At 45.4% G+C, this 26,378-nt stretch overlaps 1 protein-coding gene and 1 non-coding gene across 3 annotated transcripts in view; one reads left to right on the top strand and one right to left on the bottom strand.

Moving 5' to 3' along the window:
• Positions 1 to 24,682, bottom strand: part of SACM1L (SAC1 like phosphatidylinositide phosphatase) — a 58,115-nt gene extending 33,433 nt beyond the window's left edge. Inside the window, exons 1-5 of one of the 2 annotated variants that reach the window (XM_003982140.5) lie at positions 24,526 to 24,682; positions 8,285 to 8,382; positions 5,534 to 5,608; positions 4,151 to 4,278; positions 1,338 to 1,487 (exon numbers count right to left, since the gene is read on the bottom strand). In XM_003982140.5, the coding sequence (XP_003982189.1) occupies positions 1,338 to 1,487; positions 4,151 to 4,278; positions 5,534 to 5,608; positions 8,285 to 8,382; positions 24,526 to 24,557 (483 nt within the window). In that variant the 5' untranslated portion in view covers positions 24,558 to 24,682. Of the gene's footprint in view, positions 1 to 1,337; positions 1,488 to 4,150; positions 4,279 to 5,533; positions 5,609 to 8,284; positions 8,383 to 24,525 lie in introns of those variants that run through there. The other variant, XM_045049191.1, reaches the window with a different exon arrangement.
• Positions 24,683 to 24,964: 282 nt separating this feature from the next.
• On the top strand, positions 24,965 to 25,037 carry TRNAR-ACG. Its single transcript has one exon. It is a non-coding gene; the product is annotated as a tRNA-Arg (tRNA).
• Positions 25,038 to 26,378: the final 1,341 nt, after the last annotated feature.

Here is a 26,378-nt window from a genome sequence, read left to right as displayed (position 1 = left end):
AGAATGTGACAGAGCAACTCCTTCTAAAAGCAACAGCCTCTGTGGTTACAAGCCAAATTTCACGATTGCTTAGCTTACATCTAAATTTGCATCCAAGCCCACATACGATTTTACTAGATCAGAATATAATATCTTAGAAGAGCCAACTAAAATACTGATTTAGGCTGAACTATATGAAATTATCGTTTTTATTGGTCAAAAATGATCAATTACTGGCAATTCCATATGGTCTAACCTAACAGGTAAGACAGCAACCTTTTAAATTCTGTCTGCTCCCTAAACACATCTAAGGTTCATTAATAAAAAAAAAAAAAAAATCAAGGCAGCAATTATCCAGGTTCCTGAAGAGCAGGAATTTTAGGTTGATATCATTTGAGACCTACTTTTAAAGATACACTCAGGTTAAAAAATTAAAGGCAGGGCGCGCCTGGGTGGCTCAGTCGGTTAAGTGTCCGACTCTCGATTCTGGCTCAGGTCATGATCTCATGATTCGTGGGATCAAGCCCCACGTCAGGCTCTATGTGGAAAGCACAGAGCCTGCCTGGGATTCATTCTCTCTCTCTCTCTCTCTCTCTCTCTCTCTGTCCCCCCCATGTATGCACTCTCAAAACAAACATTAAAAAAGAATTTTTTTTAAAAAGGCAAAACAACAAAAAAACACCTTAAAAAGGTATTTTTCAAGCTCTTAAATCAGTAAGTTCTTACTTTTTTAGTTGCAAAAACTGCAAATGACACCACTGCAGAAAGAACACTGCCTGCTGGAACATTAACTTTGTAATATAATTATGTTGTTAACATGAACAACCGTTCTACTACCCAACACTGAGAGCCAGGAAACTACCAACATGTCTGTTTAGACTGGATTTCTGAATACTTTACACCGGTGGTTCTCAATCCTGTCTGCGTAACACGTTCAGATTCTGGGAGCCCGACTTTGCTATTGTGATGGATACCGAGAACGTGCTATGTTTTCAACCCCACACAGGATCCTGACACAGCCAGGATTGAGAAAAATCGATAAACATTTTTATGGATGAAATAGAGATATGCCCCTTAAAAAAAAAAACACCCCAAGGGGCACCTGAGTGACTCAGCTGGTTGAGCATGTGGCTCTTGATTTCAGCTCAGGCCACGATCCCAGGATCATGGAACCTAGCCCTCTGTGGGGCTCTGCACTGTTAGCTGGAAGTTTCTCTCTCTCTCTCTGCCCCTCCCCCACTTGTACTCACTTTCTCTCTCTCAAACATTTTTTAAAAAAGAGAAGAACGCAAAAAATAAAAATACACACATTTTTAAGAACCCTAAAATAAGTAAAAATAACTGAAGACAAAGCTTACCCTTTCCAAAAGACTCATCTCTTGGAATTCTGGGCTCGTGTTGGACAGCCGCTGCAAGGTGTGGGTCAAATCATATGTCGTTGAGAAGTAAAACCCATCCACATTCAGGACATGGTTTAACATCGCTAGGAAAGTTTTATTATCTTGTAACTATAAACAAAAGGGAGAACTAGATCAGTCTGTCTCATACTTGAAAAGGAATCTGCCAGAAACATTAAGTGCGGCCCTGTTAACCGTCGCCGGCATAAGGACTGGCAGGGAGGACGATGCTCACCGTCCCCCAGGACTGAGGCCACTTCCTGACACGGAGGAAGTTCGATAAACAGCATAGGGTGTTGTTACCTTAGATGACTGGGTCGAACTCCTGCCCTCGGTATCCTTCAGTCTTTACTCTAAAGGGCACAAGTTATTTTAACACAACACCACCGCCTCAGGTTATGACCTCCTGCCAGACTTTTTGGAGACAGATTCTTCCCTCTTCGTAACACCCCTGCTGGGCTAGTGTTATTACCCTCATTTGACAAATGAAAAACATAAACTCACGAGGCCAGATAACACAGCGAGTAAATAACAAGGGAATAATACCGTCCTCGTTCCTATGAAACTTCACTGGGCTGGAAGGGAATGAAATTCTTTTTTTTTTAATGCAAAGATTTGAAAAAGAAATGTCCAGTAAAAATAAGACTGATCTTTACTTTCTGATAAGTATTTTAGCCGGCTTTCCCAATGAATATCCAGATTGACGTTTATTTTTATCCTTGTTTCACAAAACAACTGATGTTCGGTAATGTTTGAGGACGATCAAACGATTAACACGTTAATGTGCATGTTACAAACCTACATGCTACGGAATTTTTCATTTGGGCTCACACCTTTTTTTTTTTTTTTTTTAAGAACAAAAGTTATAAGCCAATTATATGCAGTGAACAATGTGAAAATTAGTTGCACAGCCTGACAACCAAGTACAACAACAAGAAAAAATTGTTCAAGTCAATGGTATTGGGCTATTAAATAAATACAATCATTGTTATTGCCTTAAATACCATGCCTTACAGGAAATGAATATGTCAATATATATTAACATATTTAGTAAAAAAGAAATTTTAAGTTTGTAGTATAGGAGCATGTCCTACAGTCTGATGTGGTCAACAAGGCAGCAAGTGCTGGGGCTCATTTTTAGAAATGTCTACTATGGGAGAGTTACGTGTTACATGTTTTAGGATCCTACGTTTTCTTTTGGAAGCCAATATTTTTGTAATCTTGGGACTAAAAATACAAGTTAAAATTTTGAAAAAGTAAACACTGTAAATAAAATCATAGTTAGAAGACAAACACTCAGTGTCAATCTCTAAACATAGGACTGACTTAAAAAAGTAATTTTCAAGAACTAGAACAGGGTGATACCACCCATGTAATTTTTAAAAAAGACTTCAAGCAAAAATACTGTTTGAATATGAATACAGGCGATCTTGATTTTGCATGAGAGGGTGGGACTGTGAATGACCATGGGATCTTAAAGTTGATCACCTTAACCATCGTAATAATCAATGGGAAAAATTGTAATTGTGATGTGAGCTTTAAAAGTTTTTTACCAAAACATTAAAAACTCTCTAAGTTATAAATGTACAGGGAAATGAAAAAGTATTGAAGCTAATATTTAGTACACTGTAATTTGTTTATTTTTAATTTTTTAAGTTCTACTTCCAGTAGAGTGGACACACAATGTTGCAGTAATTCCAGGGACACGACACGGTGAGTTAGTTACCCTGTAACTTAAAACATTAGAAACGCTGCAAATTAAAAACGTTTTCCTTCTTGTAAACCATTGATCAAGAGTCGCTTGAAGGGTGCTTACCTTCTTCGCATAAACCTATGACGCAGAGTCTCTCCTCTACCCCTGGTCAATCGTCCTACACCTTTCCAAGTCTGAGCCCGCTCCCCACGCCTCATCCCTGCGCTCCCAACGTCACGGGACACCCGGAGAGTTCCTTCCGGGTGAAGTTTCTCGCCGGCATCGCTTCCTCTGGGTCATCCTCAACCTTTTCTTCACAACAGCTTCCCCGTGAACATGGAGAAGTTCACGTTCACTAAGACTTCTGGCCGTGCGCCGAGAGCCTCCTCAAGGGCCGGCGTTCCCAGGGTCAGCCACAGCCTCTCCACCCCTCTTATGTTCAACCCGAAATTCACCTCTAGAGTCGCCGCTTTTTGTTTCTTTGCACTCCCATCTTTGCCGGAAGAATCTGTTCGTTCATATACCAAGGTAACTGAAATGTATACCGCGCTGTTGGGGGGCTGTATTCCTACGCCACAGTAACTGCAATCCGGGCATACGGGAATCGCGCAAAGGGGGGCTGTTTGGGCATATACACACACACTTCTATTCATGTGTGTTAAAAGCAAAGAAAGCTTTCTCCGGACAAAGAGGGAATGAAATGGAGTGAGCGGAACTTCAAAGGCATCTCATATTTTATTTCTTGGCAGAAAGGATATGAAGTTAAATCTGGCTGTTGGACAGAGATTCGTTTTCTGTTTGTCCTTTTCTATACATATGAAAGGTCATAATTTAAGAGCTTGAGTCAGTTAAAAAAAAAAAAGACCAATAAAACATACAAAGGACTTTTAAAAAGTACATTTTATGGCTAGGTATAAAGCTATGTAGGGGAACCTCGCTCTCTGCGCTGCTTAAATAATTAGGCTTACCAGAAATCCATCAAAATCCTTTGTTCTGCCCTCCCCTCCCCTCCCCTCCCCTCCCCTCCCCCCCCATGGTACTGCTTCCGGTTCTGCAATTAGTAAGTGAGTCCAGTTCTTACCTGAATATCAGTTAAGTGCAACATTGTCTTCTTATAAGAAAGGACGTCAAAATCTGTTGCTTTCCAGATTACATGATTGAAAAATTCACCTATTTTTGTCTTTTTGGTAATGACAATTAGATAATTACCTGCAAAAAGCAGAGCCAAACACACAGAAGTATAAAATAGGCAACTCTAAAGCCAAAAGTAGCCTTACTCCTTACTGTTTAAACTCTAAAGGCTGGCAGGGCGAGACCTCACTGTGCCATACAGATAAAAAAGCCCATACTTTTTTAAAAGGGATCTTATGATTTGTGACTAGAAAGAACAGCACATTATTTAGAAAAGTTCCTACTGAAAGGTCAAACTGTTTCTCAAAAAAATAAAAGCAAAGGCAGTGATCTTAACAGATGGAGAGTAAAAGACTTCTTTCTCTCTCTCGCCATCCCCAAGGCACAGAGGCTTCTGTTAATGTATTTCCCGGTCCGTAGCTAAACACCATGGGTCATGAGATCTGACCACAGCAGGATAGATAACGTCCCGTCTATACCACCCCTATCTCCTTGAAGTCATTATAAATGGCAGAGAAACGTACTGGAGCAATATAATCAGTCACTGCAACATCACAAAGGTGAACTGTCCAGAATTAAGAAGCCATCGCAGCACCGTGAACCCCAGCCGTGATCCCGGCCACCTCCTCCTCCCGCAAATAAAACAAACTAAGCTTTTACCATGAAATTAATTTTGAAGCCCTGTTCAAGGCTCTACCCACAAGTGCCCTTCCTGAAGTCTTCCTTGTACAACTCTCTCCCACAACCAGTCACGCTGTACTGTGCTAATTCCCAACTTACATGCATCTCTCACTAGACTGTAAACTGCAGGACAAAAGGGCCCAGCATCTTCTCTAACTCAACCTCTAGCACGCTGCCTGACAGTATAGGAGTTTTTTTTTTTTTAAATTCAATGAAACGGCATTTAGGTAAACAAAATCACTTTCCTTAGTAACTCAGAACCAAGTAATATTCTCCAACATCATGCACTATGTCATGTTCAACCTCGATATGGGACTGATGGTATAGAATACTCTGGTCCATCAGCACATGAAAATGCTTATTTAAGTACTCTTAGAATTTACGAGGAAAGGTCTAGATGACTAAGGATTTCAACTCTAGTTGAAATAAAAGCAAAAACAAAACCGGTGGGTTGTTTTGTTTTGTTTTGTTCTGTTTAGCAGAACCTCTGGCTGATAAATGTAACCACCTGTCATTTGGAATATGTCACTTCTCGAAATTAATGACAAATACCTGACCTACATTATTGCCTAGAGCACAACGGGAGCGTGCCTTCGTCTTCTACCGTGTCAGTTTAATTACCTTCTCCGCCCGTCTTAGCTGATGTTCTTACCTGCCACCAGATGGATTGTGCCCAGGATACCGAATATTGGTCTTGTGACAGCTGAAGGAGGAATATCTTTCTTGACTTTAAAAGAAAAAAAAAAGAAAAGAAAAGAAAAATCACAAAGAAAAAGCTCACTGATAGAAAAGGAAATTTAATCTGATTTCAGAAGTTACTTCACAATCAATATTGTGCTAAGGATTCCTAAGCACAATGATTTGTGCTAAGGAAGCAGGAGTCCTTCATCGGTGTTAGACCTCCATGTTGGCAAAATATGAAATCATATGTCCATGTGACATGTAAAGGCCTCTGCTGTCTAGAGTCAGGTGCCCAAAGTAACATGCTTCAGGATCCCCAACAGGTAAATCGTGGGATACTTCTATGGTCATTTTTCGACCAAATTTATTCAACTTCTTGCCAGAAACTTAAGTCCCTGTCTATTTAAGAGAGTTAGAAAGTTAATGGGGGGGGGGGGCATGAATTTAATCTCAACATGAAACTAATGGGAGGCACAGGCCTGCCCGTCCGCCTCTACAAATGTGGATGAGACCCAAGGGACAAGGGGACAAGGGAGGAAGGAAACACAGGTGCGCAGGGAGGCACCACCATTAACCGTGACTTTACCAATAACGCCCTTATTAGTAAAAGAGCATCTTCGATGATAGGGCTCATTTCATGATTATTCAACTTTCAGCCTGGGTGTTTCACAAAACACACCTGTAGAAGTCTAGGGAACAATGCCCCCGAAGCGGGGAAGGCCGGGCCTCCGGTCCCATCAAAGGACTGCCTTTGCCACATCCACCTCTCTTCCCTCTGCCAGACTCACACTTCAGGGGCGAACAAAGGAGGCGAGGCCTACAGGGAAACACAGCTGTTCCCAGCTTCCTTCAGGGCCGGCCATGGGGGGGCTGCCCAATGTCTCCTCCAGTCCTAGTTTCATTACCATCCTAGAACTAACTCATTCTGAGACGCCGCTGCCAATCAGCGTCCTGTTATCCTGAACAAAGTAATTCTGAATAAAGTCTGAGATTCACCTCTGTTTCTCTGTGATTCAATTTACTCAGCAGTGCCACAACAACCAAACATGACAAATGGGGCAGCGCACCGAAAAGCTTAGAGAAAATCCTGAATATACAGAGATCATCTGATAAACTTAAGGTACTATTGATTGATGGAGCTCTAAGTTACATTAACTGGAGTACAAAAGCAATAAAACAGGTAATTCCCAAGAATACACGTTAGTTTTTCATGGAGGGAAAAAACAAACAAACCCCTCTTTTCATGGCAATGGTCTGGATTCCCAAAAGTTAAAAAAAAAAGAAAACAAAACAACAGGAAACAACTAGCAGAGCGAGCGTGAGTGAGTCAGCTCCTCATCACCACTGGCTTCCGGTCCAAGTATCTCCTCATGTCTACTGATGACCCCTTGGTGTCCTTCCTACGTCCAAGCTATTCATGACCTTCAGCTTTGACCCCTCAAATGGGTCTGTGGTCTCTACCTACAAAGAAATGTCACTGAAAGGTCAAAAATAATTGAAGGGAGACTGGCTGGCTCAGTCAGTTGTGTATCTCACTCCTGGTTTTAGCTCAGGTCATGATGCCAGGGTCATGGGATCGAGCCCCACATCGGGCTCCATGCTGACTGTGGAGCCTGCTTAAGATTCTCTCTCTCTCTCTCTCTCTCTCTCTCTCTCTCTCTCTCTCTCCCTCCCTCCCTCCCTCCCTCCCTCCCTCTCCCCCTCTGCCTCTCTCCCCTGCTCACACTCTCTCAAGAAAGCAGCTACCAGCTAATAGACATAGGTAACGCCAAATTATCAAGTGAAAACAGACCTCTAATTCCATCTGGTCAAAGAAAAACTATGGATGGTACTTATCAAAATAACCAGGTAACCAAGGAAATAGAAATTTATGGCCATCTCCTTCTTAAACTTTACTATCCTCTGTATTTTCATATTTCACTTTCTCCACTCAAAGGATATATACTGTTTACTGAACGCTTACTCTTTGGTTACTCAAATATCACACTTAAAAAACATACAGAGGACTCTGTCTAGAGGTGAATATTTAAACAACTGAAATATGACATTCTGAATGTGATACCACCTGGTACATTAGTCACCAAAATTATTTCGCATGTGATCAGAAATCAGTGTTCCATACAATCGGGAAAAAAAATTGTTTTCAACACCCCGGAGAACCAAAACCAAAATATAACTGGAGAGAGAGACAAGATGTAGACAGATACAGCTTAGGAACACTACTTGCCTAAAATGTGAGTTTTAGTCAGTGACACATATCTAGACATATATATATGTACGTATATATATACAATTTTCCACTTACTGAATTATCCTCATAGTCATGAATATTGTCAAAATCAAAAGCAGCTGTTAAAATTCCACACACTTAATGTTCAAACAACTTTCTTACACTCAAATACCCTAAATCTTACAGCTAGAAAGGAAGTAAGACATCAACAAAACCAATCCTGTTAGAGCACAGATGAGGGAACGGGTCAAGAGATAATTATGTTTTTAACGCCTTACAGACGGGAAAATTTTCAAGCCCATTCCTCCTTTTTCATGAAATGGAGGAAGCCCGAGATGAATGCATAAAAATCAAACGAGGTGGCAGGGGTTAAAATGTGAGACGCCGCTGCAGCTCCAGGAGCCACACCCCTGTGGCGTTTACTTTAATGACCACACGGGCAACTTGGGTACAAAGTCCTGCCGGCCGCCTCTGCCCCTGGCTGTGAAATACCTGACAGGGTGACTTCTGTGGACACGCGATCGATGACAAGTACGTCATCCGCTCCGTCATCACAAGCTTCCACATAAAATTTTTCAGGTGTGATGTGCCTAAAAAGAAATGTAAAGCCATAAATACCTAAACCAGACAAAATGGAGACTTCTAAAAATAGGAATACTTTTTAAAAAGCTACTTATTGTAAGAATTTCAGCAGTGCTTACATCCGACATCACACTGATTTCCCGGCTACCGAAGAACAGTTCTGCTGTCCTCACACATAAGGTGTAACTCTTTTCCCTTGTGTATTACGCTCAGGAGGTTTGTTGGGGGGGGGGGGGAACCCCCGCTTGACTCCCACAAGAAAATCATAATAAATTCTAATTTATTATATCCATCACGATGCAGAATGTAGCACGGTAGTCAGGACCAGTCTACAGAACCGGACCGTGTGCTGTGTGACCTCAGGCAAGTTACTCACCCTCTGTTCTTCGGTTCCCTTATTCATAAAATAGGGATCCTATCAGACAGCAAACAACACTGGGGTGAGGATAAAATGAGCTTCTGTGAGAGGCACTTAGAATTACATCTGACACCTAGCAAGCAAGACGTATTAGCTAAAAATACTAAGAAACACATTAAAAAAATTTTTTTAATGTTTATTTTTGGCAGAGAGAGAGAGACACAGCATGAGTAGGGGAGGGGCAGAGAGAGAGGGGGACACAGAATCCGAAGCAGGCTCCAAGCCGTCAGCACAGAGCCCGACATTGGGCTCTGTGCTCGAACCCGTGAACCGTGAGATCCCGACCTGAGCCAAAGCCGGATGCCTAACCGACTGAGCCACCCAGGCACCCCTTTTCCTTTCCTTTTAAATTCTACTTCCTCTATTCCACTTGCCCTGCCCGTGAAAAATCTTATACAAATCCATGTAACCATCACTGACATCAGTGGTTCAGTTGGTAAAGCATCTAACTCTTGATAGCAACTCAGGTCATGATCTCGCGGTTGTGGGTTTGCGCCCCGCACTGGACTGTGATTCTCTCTCTCGCTCTCCCTGCATCTCCCCTGTTCGCATGCTCCCTCTCTCAAAATAAATAAACATTAAATGGGGTGCCTGGGTGGCTCAGTCGGTTAAGCATCCAACTTCGGCTCAGGTCATGATCTCGGGGTTTGTGAGTTCGAGCCTTGCATCGGGCTCTGTGCTGACAGCTCGGAGCCTGGAGCCTGGAACCTGCTTCGGAGTCTGTGTCTCCCTCCCTCCCTGCCCCTCCCCTGCTCACAGCTCTGACTCTCTCTGACTTTCAATAATAAACATTAAAAAAAAAATTTATATATATAAAAAAAAAGCTATGTGGGATTACAGAAACTGTACTGACCATTACTGACTACAAGTTCTCAACCTTTAAGTAGCCAAACACAACTTACATCCTTTTATACTTCATCTATAACCAACTTTTTAATATTAGGCTAGTTTCCTCCACTGGATGGGGGGGGGGGGGGGAGTTGCTAAGGGAATGGAAATCAATCAATTTCAATACAAATTAAGCAAAATGCAACAAAGAAGACAAATCTGCCTTAAAAACGGCAGTCTTCAACTCAAACGAAATACAGCCGTTCCTTCCTTGGCCTGATGCTGAAGAGCGTTCCAGTGGGTGGACACATCACAGCTTCTTGACCCATTCACTTGCCGGTGGACATCTGAGCTGCTTCCAGTTTGGGATATTAACAAAGGTTCCATGAACATCCTACTACAAGTCTAAGGCAGACGTGTCCTCCCCTCTGTTTCTCCTGGGTGACCGCCTAGAGGTGGAATGTGGCTGGGTCTCAGGGGAGTTGTGGGTTTGACTCGTACGGAGGGGGAAAGGAAGGCGGAGCCGGCACGAGGAAAACTTTCCAGGGTGAGGGAGGTGTCCGTTATCTTCAGACTGGGGATGGTTTTGTGGGTGTAAAAATACGTCCAAACGGATCAAACTGTACTCCTGAAATATATGGAATTTACTCTATATGTCAGGAAACTTGGTACTTCCAATAAAGCTATTAAAAACAAAACAACAAAAAAAAAGTGAGAGTCCTGAAACCAACCAACAGGACTATGACAAAGTGCCGGACAATCTACTCACAGGGTAGTCAGCTAGTCTTAAATCATCGAAACTAAACCAAACAAAACCAACACCCCAGTCGTTACCTGCAGATGTTTTGTGCAAATGTAAGTCACCCTCTAAGAGTAATTCAAGAACTTTACTGAAGACCTAACCATGTGGTAAGTATTACACAAGCACGAGTGACTAGGATGTGGGTAACAGAGTAAAAATAATAAATAGGGAAAAAATTAATAAAAAAACAGACCTCAAAAGCAAGACTTCTTTATAAAAGCTTTCAAAGAGGGGCGACTGGATGGCTCAGGTGGTTAAGCGTCCGACTTCGGCTCAGGTCATGATCTCACGGTTCGCGAGTTCGAAATCCGCATTGGGCTCTGTGCTGACAGCTCAGAGCCTGGAGCCTGCTTCAGATTCTGTGTCTCCTCCCTCTCTCTGTCCCTCCCCTGCTCGCTCGCTCTCTCTCTCTCTCTCTCTCTCTCTCAAAAATAAATAAACATTAGAAAAAGAAGAAAAAAAGCTTTCAAAGAAAGTTCTGTCTCCAAAGCAGATGCCTTTCTGCGGAGCCTCACTCTTAAGAGTCCCCAATCTCCACCCACTAAACCCTGTGACTGCCCGTGCAGCACGGGTGTTCTACCGCATTCTTTGAGGCTTAAACAGGCTTAGGACCTGAGAGAGCCCCGTGAAATACTTTCATACAATTGCTGTCGCTATCCTGAGACCTCCTGTCCCACCTCCAGTATCTGAGGAACAACAAAGAATCTCTCCTCTGTGGTCTTAACTTTTAAAACAATGATTCCAGCACCGATAAGGAGCAGTCTGTTGCCAATGCTGCCTCCCCATCAAGTGAACTACCTGTGACTTGTTCTCGTCCCAGTAGTGGCAAAGCAACCCCCCAGAAGCACGGCCAGTCAACACACACATGGAGGCCTCGTCGGGATGGGCAATCAAAAACCAGCACTCACATAACTGACCGTAAGCCTCTGATCGAAACGCTACCTTCAACACTTTAGAAGAGCACTGTGTTAGGAGCATCGCACTGAAAAGGCCTCAAGGTCTGCAGTCAAAAGTACAGCGGTTCTGCCCCTGACCCTGCCCGCTACCAGCGACGTAATGCTGGCCAAGTTCCGAGTGTCCACCTCCTGCCAGCCCTTGTTCTGGGTACCAGTCCAGAGTCCCTGACTCACAGAGCCTACGTTCTAATGGGAGACAATCAGTGCGCAAGGAAGTAATTCGGTGATTTGAGAGGGAACCGCTATAAAAAATAAATTAATAAATCTAGGGTGACTCGGCCAAGGTGGGGATGCGGGGCAGATGATCAATCCTCCTGAGGATTAAATGAAACGTGAAAACGCTCCTGGCGGCTGTGAACAAAGACAAGGGATCTCTGTCAACAGGACATCTCCGTCCGGGCCGGGCTGCTTTCAGGCCACAGGCTTGAGCAAGGGGCACCTGACAGGGCAAAAGGGCCCACAGAGGCCAGCAGCGGAAGACGGACGGGTGGTGCAAACAGGTTTATGAAGCCACCCACCTGGAAAGAGCCGTAGGCCCTCAGTAACCGATGGGCTACTTACAACCAGGCACAGTGCCTAAGGCCACGGAAAAAGGGAAAATTCCACACATCCCCGTACGCCCCCAAGTCGCCCTGTAACTATGGCCCCTCACCGCCTCCTGGCAGACGGCCTCTCCTCTGCTGTCCTGCCCACGTGGGTCTCAGTAACTCCCATCGTCACTGTTCCGCCTGGGGTGAATGCCGCCAGCCCCCTGCCCCCACCCATCGCCGCCCCGCGACATCAACCCTTCATCCAGCCTGGGGACGCCAACGCTGACCCTCACGACCTCACAGAACAGCGAGAATTAAGCGGGCATTTGCGAAGTACCTTTGCAAAGAATAAAAGGGACAACTTTTTACTATTAACAAAAACATCGTTTAAGAGGGAAGGGAGAAAAGTTGCAAACTTTCTTGACAGGACGGTGACACAGGCCCAGAAAAGGTATTCAATTCACACTGTAAAGACATAATACAACGGAAGGTACTGGTATCTTTGCCACATGTACCCCATCTGAACAATTTAGCTTTGATAGGTAGGTGCTGGAACCAAAGCACGTCCTACTAAATATATACCCCCAAATATGAAGACCACATAAAACAGACCTCTGATTTATCAAATATTCAGAATACAGAATGAAAATAAAAATTATGAATGTCTTTCTTATTTGTAGATATGAGTCTATAACAAGAAAAAAGCTCTTAGTACAAAAGACAACGTTGGCTTTAAGATAGCATGAAGTGCTGGTTACACCTTGCTACTTGACAATTTTTATAAGAATATGAAAAATATCATATATAACATTTCCAGTCTAGACAGACACATCTGAAATGAGATCAACAAATTAAAACTTTAACTGAAGTACAGTGAAATGAATTTCCAAGAGTGAAAACCTTCCATTAAAAAAAGCCCATGGGGCGCCTGGGTGGCTCAGTCGGTTAAGCGTCCAACTTCGGCTCAGGTCATGATCTCGCGGTCCGTGAGTTCGAGCCCCGCGTCGGGCTCTGGGCTGATGGCTCAGAGCCTGGAGCCTGCTTCCGATTCTGTGTCTCCCTCTCTCTCTGCCCCTCCCCCATTCACGCTGTCTCTCTCTGTCTCAAAAATAAATAAATGTTAAAAAAAAAAATTAAAAAAGAAAAAAAAAAGCCCAGATATTCTTGGAGAACACAGAGTCTAAGGGGTACCAACAGGTGGGTGCAGGCCGTGGGGCAGACACTAGCCCTTCAAATGCAGGTCTGGAAGACGGACAGTGCTTGGAAATGGCCTGACTCACCAATCGGCAGAGTCCAATCACCTACGGGCCGAGAGCCAACAAAGCAGGCGGACTCCAGCAGCAGAATGCTGAAAAGCCTCAAGCGCCGGAAGGAAAAGGCGGTGAGGACTAGGGTGGGGGTGAGGTGGTTCCTGGGGGGTGTAAGAAGCACTCAGACCCCCACCCAAACCTACAGCAGGCGCCTGCCCTCCCCGACCCTGGGACTGAATGCTTAAGAACCGTTAACGGAAGATGCTCTCTGGCCTCCACACATCAGGCACAGCTGAGGACCAGGGTGAGACAGCCAGATGAAACCAGGAGACGTGGACAGGGTCCACCCACAGCCTGGGAACGTCATCCAACCCTCTTCCTCTGTCAGACTCCCAGAGAGCCGGTGGACCAGTTCGCATCACCCCTCTCCCTGAGCCCCCACAGGAGCTTTGCCACCACCTCTAAATCAACTTGTCCCGAAAGCACAGACCAGCAGCTGCGACCTGTGGCTTCATCAAAGAGCTGAGTTCCTGTGCGATCACTCTACAGCGAAGGCCACCAGTTGAAATGTCCTGACCCACAAGCAGACCCTCCGATCAATTTCCTTCTTCAACATGAAATGACAACCAAGGATCGTCAGATACTAGGAAAAGCTTCCATCACATAAGACAGAGTCCAAAACAAACAGAAAAGTAATACTGGATAAACAAACTATGCCGGGAACAGACTGTAACTTCAAAACACGTTTATAGGCGAGAGCCTCAGAAAGAAGACATCGCATTCACGACAGAGGGACCAAAAAAAAGGACGTTCAGAAAGGGAGAGCAGGGGCACCCGGGTGGCTCAGTCAGTTAAGCATCCGACTCTTGATTTGGGCTCAGTTCATGAACGCACAGTTCATGAGTTGGAGCCCTGCGTCGGGTTCTGCACCGACAGTTTGGAGCTCTCTCTCCCTCTCTCTGCCCCTCCCCTGTTCATGCTCTTTCTCTCAAAATAAATAAATAAACATTAAAAAAAAAAAAAAAAAAAAGAAAGAAAAGCCCAAATAAATTGTTATTCAAAAATAAAAAAAGCAAGAACATATTCTTGGACTGAGAGCAGAAATAATAATTTGAGTATTCAGCAGAAAGGCTGGAAGATAAAACTGAAGAACTCTCCATGAGAACAGAATAAAAAGATAAGAGCTATAAAACAGGAAAGCACAGGAAGGAAGAAGGGGGTGAGGGAGGAAGGGGGAGGAAGGTGGGGGGGAGGGAAGGGGAAAGAGAGAAAGAGGAGCCTGATCCAGGATATCCAACCTACATTCACAGCAGGAATTCCAAAAGAGCACACAAGAAAAAGAAGCAAGAAAATATTTCAAAGAAAAAAAAATAAATAATAAACCCCAAACGGAAACACACACACACACACACAAAGGCACAGTAAGCATCAAACTTCTAAACACCATAGAGACAATCCAAAAGTTACCAGAAAAAAAAAAAAAAATTAAGAGAAAGAAGCATGGAAATATTCAACAGCCACAATACTGGATTAACCAGCGACAGCACACTCACTGGACTAGTCAACAGCAGGTCTTTAAAATTCTACAGGATATGGGCTCTGTGCTGACGGCTCAGAGCCTGGAGCCTGCTTCAGATTCTGTCCTCTCTCTCTGGCCCTCCCCTGCTCACACTTTGTCTCTCTCTCATAAATAAATAAACATTAAAAAAAAAAATTAAAAAAAAAAAAGGGGGCGCCTGGGTGGCTCAGTCGGTTAAACGTCCGACTTCGGCTCAGGTCATGATCTCACACTCCGTGGGTTCGAGCCCCGCGTCGGACTCTGTGCTGACGGCTCGGCGCCTGGAGCCTGCTTTGGATTCCGTGTCTTCCTCTCTCTGCCCCTCCCCTGCGCACAACTTTGTCTCTCTCTCATAAATAAATAAACATTAAAAAAATAAAATAAAATTCTACAGGGTAATGATTTCTGACTGCGAATTCTATACTCACCCACGCTGTCGAATAAGCATGAGGACAGAATGAGAACATTTTGACGTGCAACATCTCAAAAGATTCCTTCCATTCACTCTTAGAAAGAAGGGAAAGTCTGTTTCACCAAAATGGAATGAGTTAGACTGAGAATCCAAAACAGGAAAGAAGTAGAAGAAGTTCTCTGAACAAAGGTATTGTCCAGAACAACAGCCATGCAACCGGCCTAAAGAAAAACTAGTCCACAGATTAGAGCAGAGGGTACTGGGCTCCCGGAGGTAAATCTCAGAGAAGAAACTGAGTTCATAGTTACCCAGCGTGTTTGAGAGGTATCTTATTGCTGTCACAGGGAGTGAAGATTAATTGGCAACAGGCACATTTAAAAAAAAAAAAAAAAAAAAAAAGTCATGTGGGACGCCTGGGTGGCTCCGTCGGTTAAGTGTCTGACTCTGGATTGGCTCAGGTCATGATCTTGGGGTTTGGAGATCGAGCCCCACACCAGGCTCCCCACTGGACACGGAACCTGCCTGAGGTTCTCTCTTGCCCTCTGCCTCTCCCCATCCCCAAAATAAAATCTTGAAAAAAAAAATGTGGAGTAAAATACCAAAAGAGAGAGATTAAAACGTTGAAAGTCGAGGTCTCTGGGACAGAGGGAATTAGAAGTGCAGAAGGGTGCTCTCTTTTTTATTATAAGCTCTGCGTACTGTTTACTTTTGAGCCATAGACAGGTATTATATTAAAATAAAAATTTAAGTTTAAAAATGTGTTAAAATAGCAAAAACAAAAATAAGAGTTATGTGGATCAAGACAGAGAGTTCTGGCCCAATGGTGCTCGGACCGTTGCTGGATCTTGCCTCTCGGAGGATGCGGCTAGCATCCAAGCCGCCGGTGCTGCCACCAGCCTGCTCGGACAACGTTCTTGAGAACGGCTTACGAACTGCAGCGATGAAGGTATGCACAGTGACCGCCAGCTGGTGGGCATTTCCAAGAGTAAGGATGCGTGGGGACTCAGAACCCCACCGAGGATCCCAGCAGGTGTCGTCTCAACTCAGAGACATCTACACGTTCCTCTGCTGTCTTCCTCTTCTTTGCCTCTTCCCACCCTTCTCTCACTGGCCTTGACACTGACCCGAAGTATCTGAGCTTTACCCAGTAACTTGTACTTGGTAAGTTTTATGCTCCAGGGATTTCATTTCAAAAGCTGGTGAAATTAACTGCGGCTCTCCAGCATTAACCACCAGAAACACTGGAGTAAAGCATCCGGTGGGCAATTTTTGCTGACGTGCGCGGCTTCATTATCATTTTTCCTTTTAGAGTTCCACCAAACAGACCACCAAGTCTCTGCAGACAAGGACTCTGCTTGTCCATTCCCCGTGGTATTTCGCACAAGAAGACAGCAGAAGCTCCCTCGGTATTCTTAGAGAATATAACATAATTAGTCAGCAAATACCTACATCAGGTTGGGGTTTTTTTGTTTTTTCAACGTTTGTTTATTTTTGGGACAGAGAGAGACAGAGCATGAACGGGGGAGGGGCAGAGAGAGAGGGAGACACAGAATCGGAAACACGCTCCAGGCTCTGAGCCATCAGCCCAGAGCCTGACGCGGGGCTGGAACTCACGGACCGCGAGATCGTGACCTGGCTGAAGTCGGACGCTTAACCGACTGCGCCACCCAGGCGCCCCATGGTTGGGGTTTTTTCTATGGTGCTTAACTCATGTCTTCTTTGGCTCGGGGGGAAAGTAAAAAGTATTTAAAAAACTGTTTTCCTTTCTCCTAGCTAAGGAAAGATCTTGACAGGTCAAATGTTAACTGGATTGGAGGGCACAGTATCACTAACGGGAAGACAAAGAGGGAGCAAAAGCGGTGGCTCTCGGATCAGAAAGTCCACAAAGCGTCGCCGCTGACCATCTCGCCCGGAGCTTTTCAAAATTAACCAGTCGACAGGCTACACTGAGTTCTCAAGCTAATAAATATATGGACGCCGAGACAGAAGACGCCATGATAACCGAAAATCTGGGAGACGGTCCTCTCTCTACAGCCAAAAGAATGGCCCTCAATTGCTGTGAAGTCTCTCAGTTCATTAAACTCTCTCACGTTACTTTTTCTACGAACTAGATTTTGCAAGTCAAGGCAAGAAGACTCCATCCAAGAAGGTTATCTGGTCATTAACTATGCTGATGGTATGAGATGTCTGAAGTTCACAGTAATATCATACACTCAAAATTGCTCTGGTCCGATATACGCTGTCTGGTGAGGTGGTCCGGATCCCACAGGCATGAACCAAAAACTCTAACTGAACAAGGCAACTACCTCGGTTCTTTCCACCCTGAGTTCTGCTCTCTAGTAAGAGGATACGTATTCTGGAAGATACATCGAAAAAGCAGAATACTTTATAAATAATAATTACTTCCTCTTTTGACTACTTTCATTTGGCTGACCGTTTTGCTTTCATAGATTGCTGCCCACATATGAGATAAAAAAGAAAATTCAGAGGACTACAAGCTGAACTCCACGAAGGCAATTCTATTATACTTAATAGAAATGCATTTAATCTTATAGCCAACTGGGATTCACGAGCTCTTAAGAGTGCTTTTTAAAAACTACCCTTGTCAAATTTTAAAAGCAACAGATTTAATTATAATAGAAACACAAAATATTTTTTTTTTCAGAGTTGGCAATATGATTTTCTCGTGTCTGAAAACATCCCCCTTTCCCCCCGTAACAGTGACATTTCCAGGCAACGACTAACCTTTTCAAAATCCTGTCACAACCAGAGGGCAAAATTAACCCACTTCCAAAATATTACCATTTGCTGACCTCACACCCATTACAACAGCTAGTACGAGAAACAAAACAAGCGTTGGTGAGGATGTAGAGAAACTGGAACAGTGTGCGCTGCTGGTGGGGACATGAAGCGGTGTGGCCACTGTGGGAAAACAGCACGGCGATCTCAGAAAGATTAAAAAGAGAAGTATCTTATGACCCGGCAATTCCACTGCTGGGTATGCAGTCAAAGGGACTGAAAGCAAGGTCTCGCAGAGATATTTATACACCCATGCTCCCAGTAGTAGTATTCGTAACAGCCCAAAAGGTGGAAGCAACCCCAGCGTCCATCCACGGATGAGTGGGAAGCAAAACGGAGTAGATACATAAAATGGAGTATTGTTGAGCCTCAGAAAGGAAATTCTGACACACAATATAACATGGAGGAACGCTGAGTACGTTACGCCAAGTGGAAATAAGCCAGTCACAAAGGGACAAACACTGGACGATTCCACCGTACTTACAGGGGCCAAACTCACACACATACAAAGTAGAATGGTGGCTGCCAGAGCCCAGGGGAGGAGGAATGGAGAGCTGTTTAATGAGTGCAGAGTTTTAGGTTTGCAAGATGAAGAGTTCTGGAGATGGGTGGCTGGAATGGTTGAACGACGTGAATGCCACTGACCCGTGTACACCTACAAATGGTCAAGACGATAAATCCTACGTATGTTTTAGCACAATTTAAAATAACGTTACTATTTCCGCAGAAGCATGTCAACTGGCATGTCACAAAACTGTAGCAAAAAAAACATATTCTCAACAATCTTATATAAAGAAATCAAAATCCTCATAATCAAAATTACCCCATCTCTCGTTCCAAACATACAGGAGTAACATTTTACTAGATCTGGCTGGCAAGAAGTAAGAACTCAGACAGTAAAGAGGGTCGGTCCTCTGAGCCCACTACACATACACCCAGAAGGTGTTCCCATCACCCCTCATCCATCTGCCCTTTGGGCCCCGGGGTTTCCTCCTCACTGAGCCACTGCTCAGGACCTCTCTTAGAACCCAGGTTCATCCCAGACAACCCAGGAGCCCAACACGATCCCAAAGAGTTGATATTTCCAGGAAGCTAATTCATTTTAGTTCCATCTTCTTCCTCAGAACCTTGAGGGCCCTCCTATTTTCTGCACATCCTAAAACCCATTATCTCCCCAAACTGGACTCCTTCACAGGCCCAGGTCTAACTGCCGCCTAATCTGAAGCTCTCATCCACTGCAAAGCTCTGATCTACAGCAAAATCTTCCAGGGCCCCAAGCCTCCCAAAGAATGCTGTTCTACTCACCAACCGGTATGCTTTAGTTCTCTCTGCTTCACACGGCCCCAAAATACCCTGTAGTGTGCGTAAGAACCACTGGGACAGCCAGTTAAACACGCAGATTCCCAGACCCCACATTCAGAGAGTTTTCACTCAGTAGGCTTGATGTGAGGCTCTGGAATACGCAGTTAAAACAAGCAGCAAGTGATATGACGCAGCCTAGCACTAACTTAGACACTCTAGCCTGAACCCCAACCCAACTAATACCTTGGATACAAACTCCGCTTACCCGTGCCCAAATTTATAACCTTCCCTTCCCTCCATCCCTCCTTACAAAAAGATGTGTGAATATGCTGATGGTTCCTTGTATTGCGCAGACCGCCTGTGTCTTCGTCGCCGGGCAGCTTAGTTCGTATCTGTTCAGGGTTGCATCACATCTGCCCCACTGACCTCACAACCCTGGCCAACTCTTCAGAAGAAAGGGGACCTGCTAACCAAGGCAACAGTGTTTCTCCAGAGGCAAGCGGCAGCCGAATTCACTTTCTAAAGGATTTCCTGTCTTACACCTGTTTCAGTTGACCTCTTAAAGGGCTGGGGGGGGGGGGGGGGGGCAGGGAGTGCCTTAAATGTTTCCAAGAGTGGATTTCTGTTGTAATCATGTCGTAATTTCACATTTTTCATTGTTTGACGTTACTCATGCTCACACCAGTAACTTGAAAAGAAAAAGGAGTCACAAGGTAGATTATTTAGAATGGCCTGGATGTTTAAAAAGAATTTTAGGGGTGCCTGGATGGCTCAGTCGGTTAAGGGTCCTAATCTGGCTCAGGTCAAGGGTACCCGAATTTGGCTCAGGTCATGATCTCACAGTTTGTGGGTTTGAGCCCCGCGTTGGGCTCTATGCTGACAGTTCAGAACTTGGAGCCTGCTTTGAATTCTGTACCTCCCTCTCTCTCTTTGTCCCTTCCCCGCTTGCTCTCTCTCTCTCTCTCTCTCTCTCTCAAAAATAAACATGAAAAAAATTTGTTTTAAATAATATTTAAAAAAAGAATTTTAAATTCTGAATATATCAACATTCTGTTTTCTATATTAAAAATCCAAATGGACACGTCAGCTGTTTTCAAACCTAAGCGACTCGCTTCTGTACCAGGCACCATCCAGGGACTAAAGTGAAAGCAATCTGATAAGAAAAAAAGGTAATTTGAATAATGCAGTGTAATGGAAAGATCTCTGGACTCTGGGCCTGCTGTGTTCCAAGGCCAGTTCTGCCGTGGCATGGCTCGCCAAGGGCAATGATCTCCATCTCCAACGATGACAGAGGATATACATCAACCTATGACTTCAGAGGCACTGGAAAGACAATCATATACATGGAATGACCTCAGCTGCTGCTACTTCAACAGAACACATCCCAAATTACCCCAGGCTGGGTTCTTTTTGAATGCTGGTGACGTCTCCCTCTTACATCGTACGTCTACTCTTACCTCTACACTCTACACTGCCAAGTTCATGTACCCAGGTGATTCAGGGAGGGTCTCTCTGCACGAGGCTTTATGCTTGGTACCGAGGACTAGCCAAGAATCAACGTTAGGGCATTTCTAATATGTTCTACCTATTTGCAACAAAGAATATGCACTATAGTGATTTCATCATTTCCAGGTGGCAGTGAGAGGTTCAAACAGCGCGACAGACTTAGGCTACTTTCAGCCCTCCCGTCCGTGAGATAATAATATACCGCTTGTCAATCCTAACAGGTAGAAGGTGCAAACCAGATGCACATTCGGCGTCCGGTCTCCATGACAGCAGACTGTCATGGGAGCTCCGTGAAGGGGAAGACGCGGGGAAAGCCTTCTTAGAGAAAGTGAGTCTCTGTTAATTACATTTACACTCTTTCAGTCTTTATGATAATCCTGTGAGGTAGTTCTGTGCTCATTTCACAGATGAAAAACTGATCCAGAGATTAAGTAACGTGGCCATAACACAGAGCATGTGAACAAGGTCCGCATTTGATTCTCAGTCTCTTCTGACTAACACCGTCTGCCATCTCTCAGCCCTACCACGGGCCCATGGATGTGATCAGCACGGAAAGAGGGGAGAGAGGAAGAAGGCATTTGGGTAGAAGGATCAAAATAAATAAGCCCAGGGGCACCTGGGTGGCTCAGTCGGTTAAGCGGCCGACTTCGGCTCAGGTCACGATCTCACGATCCGTGAGTTCGAGCCTCGCGTCGGGCTCTGTGCTGACAGCTCAGAGCGTGGAGCCCGTTCCAGATTCTGTGTCTCCCTCTCTCTCTGCCCCTCCCCTGTTCATGCTCTGTCTCTCTCTGTCTCAAAAATAAATAAACGTTAAAAAAAAAATTAAAAAAAAAAAAATAAATAAGCCCAACCCTGAGGCTAAACGAGGGTGGCCAAGTGTGGTGGAAGGGGGAAAAATGCATTGGGCAATTAGGGGACATAAGGTTAAGGGACAGCTTGGGAAGAGACCAGACCCGGATGACTAGGAAATGTGGGCTCAGCCCTATAGGCAAGATGGAACTGGAGACTGTAAGCAGGGGAGCAGAGGATAAAATCAGGGCAAGGTGAACGTCATAGCAGGACAGAGACAGACTGCAAACGGGTGAGATACTTGCAGAACAAATTATTATTTAAAATCCCCAGCACTTCAATACTGTAACAGACTGAGCAGTAACAGCAGTTTTGTAATAAATGATCAAACCACCTCTTGTATGGATCTTTCTTGAAACATCTATAGGTATGTTTTTAAAAATGGCTATTATGTCTGGGATGCCTGGGTGGCTCAGACGGTTAAGCCTGCGACTTCGGCTCAGGTCATGATCTCACTGTTCATGGGTTCAAGCCCTGCGTCCAGCTCTGTGCTGACAGCTTGGAGCCTGGAGCCTGCCTCGGATTCTGTGCCTCCCTCTTTCTGTCCCCTCCCCTGCTTGTGTTCTCTCTCTCTCTCAAAAATAAGTAAACATTAGGGGCGCCTGGGTGGCTCTGTCGGTTAAGTGTCCGACTTCAGCTCAGGTCATGATCTCACGGTCCGTGAGTTCGAGCCCCGCGTGGGGCTCTGTGCTGACAGCTCAGAGCCTGGAGCCTGCTTCGGATTCTGTGTCTCCCTCTCTCTCTGACCCTCCCCCGTTCACGCTCCGTCTCTCTCTGTCTTGAAAATAAATAAACATTTAAAAAAAATTTTTTTAATAAACAAACATTAAAAAAATTAAAATAATTTTTAAATAAAAATGGCTATTATGTTCTACTAATTCTTACATGGGTCAGAAACTACTGCCACTCCCAAATGCATCTAAAAAAAACCATCCCTTAGGTCAGAGGCCACATTTAAAAACCCTGAACAGCATGCCTTGGAGCAGAAAGGGCCAAAAAGAAGGATTAAGAGCAAAGACTCCAACTCACGAACTTCTTGGTAAGAAATGCAAAAATCACACACACAAAAAATGGTGGCCTCACACTGACACAAGCGCTCAAAACTTTTGTTGGGGGGGAGGGAGGTATAACGTTGAGGTCCAACAAATCAAGGAGTGACTTTCACATAACCCCAGATTTACTTTCTCACTCAAATTCATAGTTTCCACTTCTATAAAAATCAATACAAAAGCACCATCCCCACCACTTAAGGGCCAAATTTCCTTTCTCTTTTATGGATATAGAGCCTTTTTTTTTTTTTTTTTAAAGATCGTACTGGTGACTTTAGTGCCTCCTTGACAACACATAGGCAATCATCAGAGTTCTCCAGTTCTCCGTCCCATTCAATCTTTGCCACAAACTCAACTGCATTCCCTGACCTAACCCTGAGCTGCAACAAGCCAAGGCTCCCTACTGCTTGAACACATCTGAGACCTGCCGTAGGATCGTCTTAAACCCTTTGGTGACTTTCAGATAGTCAACAATAGCCCAGTTAGCCAGCCGAGAACACGTGACACCCGCCCAGCCGGTACCGGAGTCAAAGACATGTCGGACATTTCGCTGGATTCATTCACCAGCAAGGTGATCACCTTGCAAAGGGGCAACTGGGAGAGAATAAGGCAACCTGGCAAGGAGAATGCGGAGGGAAATGCAGCCGAGGTTTTCAAAGAGAATTACAGCACACAAAAGGGGCAAAGGGAGTGGGCTGAGGAGAAAGGAATCACCTTTTCTGCAAAATACCTCACGTCGAGTAGATGACCTCACTCCCACTTTTGTATCCCTAACTTTAAATTGAACCTTCCAGAAAGTTATGTGAGTTTGAGGTTCCAGGGAGCAGAGGAAGTGCCCAAACCACATTTGGATGTCTTCCTATCCCTACAAAGGAAATGTGATACCTCTGCCGAAGTCCCAAGGTATTTTAACTCATTTAGGGATAGGTAAGCTTCCCCCAAATGGCATTAGCTTCTGAGGCCAAGGACATTCTCCCACTAGGGTAAGTGGACTTTCAATCTAGAGGGAAAGCATGAAGCACAAAGTAGAAGAAAGTTATTCAGACGCAAGAGAACCAAAGAGCTCACGGTAATGCTAAGGGAAATGTGTTTTTATTTATCCAGGACAAGCCAAAAGGACCTACAAACACTTAGTTTACAACCTTAACAACCAGAGCCTATTTCTCAAAGCCTCAAGAACTTGGCTTTACGGAAAAGTCCACCTGCACTGCCAAAATTCTCAAGAACAGCCTTTGGCTGTCAACACGAACTTAACCTGCTTCGTGCTTGAGTTGCATAATAGCTGAAACCAGGTAAACCCTTTAGGATCTCAAGAGTATTTGACGGTTCTTTTTTTCCTGCATCCTGAAGGCTGGTCAGGCGGGCTTTGATGCCCAGTTAAAGGTTTGTCCATTTGCGTGTGGACTCTAACGTGCTGTCATGGGTCCATTAAACAAGAAGAAAAAAACAAACAACAACAACAACACAAAAAACTTCTCTCTTCCTCTACTAAGCGATAAAGATAAATTTAGCCGCCACCTCTCCAACAAACAAAGTGGGTGGGGTGCAGCACGCCCCGAGCTTGTCGCATCACAACGCCGACCCGGGCTCGCTGGAAGCCGGGCTGCAGCTTCGCCCTCCCGCCGTGGGCGCTGAGGCCGAGCGGGGCGAAGAAAGGCCGGCGAGACTGTCATCCTCGGGCTCCCGGGCCTGTGGCGACTCCAGCGGGGCCTTCGGGCGGCCGCAAGCTACAAGCTCCAGGACGGGCCGCGCCGGGCAGGGAAGGCGAGGGGTGCCAGGGGCTCCCGCACCCGGCCCGCAGCCCCGGGACTCCGGAGCCCTGCCCGAGGCGGCGGCCCGCACCTGCCGCCCCGCCCGCCACCCCTCAGGCCCCTTCGGTCCGCGGGACTCACAGCTTCAGCCGCTCGTAGGTCGTCGCCGCCATCGTGCACCACTAGCTCCTTCTTCCTCTTTCCGCCCGCTCCGCCCCGCGCCGCCGCCTCTTCCACGGCGCTACCGTTCACCCAGCTCCGCGGCCGCAGCGCCCGGCTCGCCCCACCCCTTTCCCCGCCCCATTCGACCCGAGCGGACGGGAGGCGGCCGCGGACAAACTTGTGCGCACGCCCGCGCCCGCTAGAGAAGCTGCACGGCGCGCGGATTGGAGCGCGCCGGAGAACGCCGTGACGTTGCGGCTGTGGATTGGCGGAGGGCGCTTGCTGGGGAAAGGAGGGGCGGTGAGAGACGTGGGCGGGCGCCGCGTCCCCGGGGGCGGAAATGCTGCGCCAGTGCTGGGGAACCTGTGGAAGCTGCGCAAGGGGTGATCTACATCACAGGGAGGGTTGGGCTGCTACAGGGCCAGTGGCGCAATGGATAACGCGTCTGACTACGGATCAGAAGATTCTAGGTTCGACTCCTGGCTGGCTCGAGGTGCTCTTTTTGCCCCTTCTGGGCTTGATCAAGTTACAGGGTGTCCCTAGAAAGGTCCCTGGCTAGAGTGTGAGGGTTAAATATCTTGACTTTTACCGCCACTTTGCCCGAAACGTCATCTTTTCAGCTGTGTTGGGAACCAGGAGTCGAGGTGGTTTGTAAAGTGCACGGCTTCCCATTGATGATGCAGGAGCCCCTGGAAAAGGGGTACATAAAGGAAGATGCACCTGGAAAGTTGGCAGCTTGGAGTGGGGGACGCGCTGTGGCCGGAGGTTAGCCACCTGATGACACCAAAGCGCATTCGAGGCACGGTTCTGGCCTCTCTCCCCGGGGCGGAGAGCCCCGAAGTGACGTGGGAAACGGGCCCGCTTGGGCTCCGGCGCTCACACGCCGCGGGGACGGGACGCTTGTAGTGCGGCTGCGCGCGGGCCGCAGCGCGCTGACCACGCAGCGGTCCGCGTGCACAGGCCACCTGCCGTCAGAGTCCCCCGGGAAGCCCCGAGGCAGGCGTGTTTTTACAGTGAGATGACCCCAGGTGACCTAGCAGAGTGCATTATTATGCCTGCCTCGAAGACCTGAGGTCTGGAAATCTCTGTGGAGGAAAGGGGACCCGAACCAGTGGACTGGCCAAGACTAGGACATCGGTCAATGAAAGCTCTCCAATATCACTTTTTTTCTCCCTTTTGAAGAAGTTACAGAAAATTTGTGAAATACAGAAAACTATTTTGGAATAAAAATAATTCCCATCCCGAGATCATTACTGTTAATATGATTTTTTCCTTTTAGATGTTTTTTTTTTTTTTCCATGCTTTTTAATATGGATATACCTACCCGTGTATTTTTCCAAATTTGAGCGTGTACTAGGTATGTCTTTGTGTTCCCGTTTGGGCCCCTTAGCTTTCTGAGGTTTAAGGTCATTAAATACACTTGGAAGCTATCCCATCCAAGAACTAGATAATTTTAAGCATTACCCTCTGGTTGGGAATTTGGGTTATCACCTTAGCGCTTCTTAGAGATAGTGCTGTGTTACTTCTCATATGTCTTCTAAGTTTCTGGATGTGGAATGATACTTGGAACATATTTTCAAATTGCCTCCAAAAAAATTAAACCAACACACTTCCATTAACAGCACATTTTCTTGCTTGCTAACCAACACTAAATATTACAGATTTCACTATGATTTCTTTGCAATCTTTGTAAGAGAAAAACAGAACTTCCTTTTACATGTATTACTTGATATATCTATTTTCTCTTGATGTATGCATTCAGTTTTTTTAGATTTTTTAATATATGAAGGATACTCTTTAGCTCTCAAACACATTGCAAACTTCCAGTTTAT

Source organism: Felis catus, chromosome A2 (assembly GCF_018350175.1).
Source record: "Felis catus isolate Fca126 chromosome A2, F.catus_Fca126_mat1.0, whole genome shotgun sequence".
NCBI classification, from domain to species: domain Eukaryota; kingdom Metazoa; phylum Chordata; class Mammalia; order Carnivora; family Felidae; genus Felis; species Felis catus.
The sequence above is the reverse complement of the archived record's forward strand: the minus strand, read 5'-3'. Positions and strand labels throughout refer to the sequence as shown.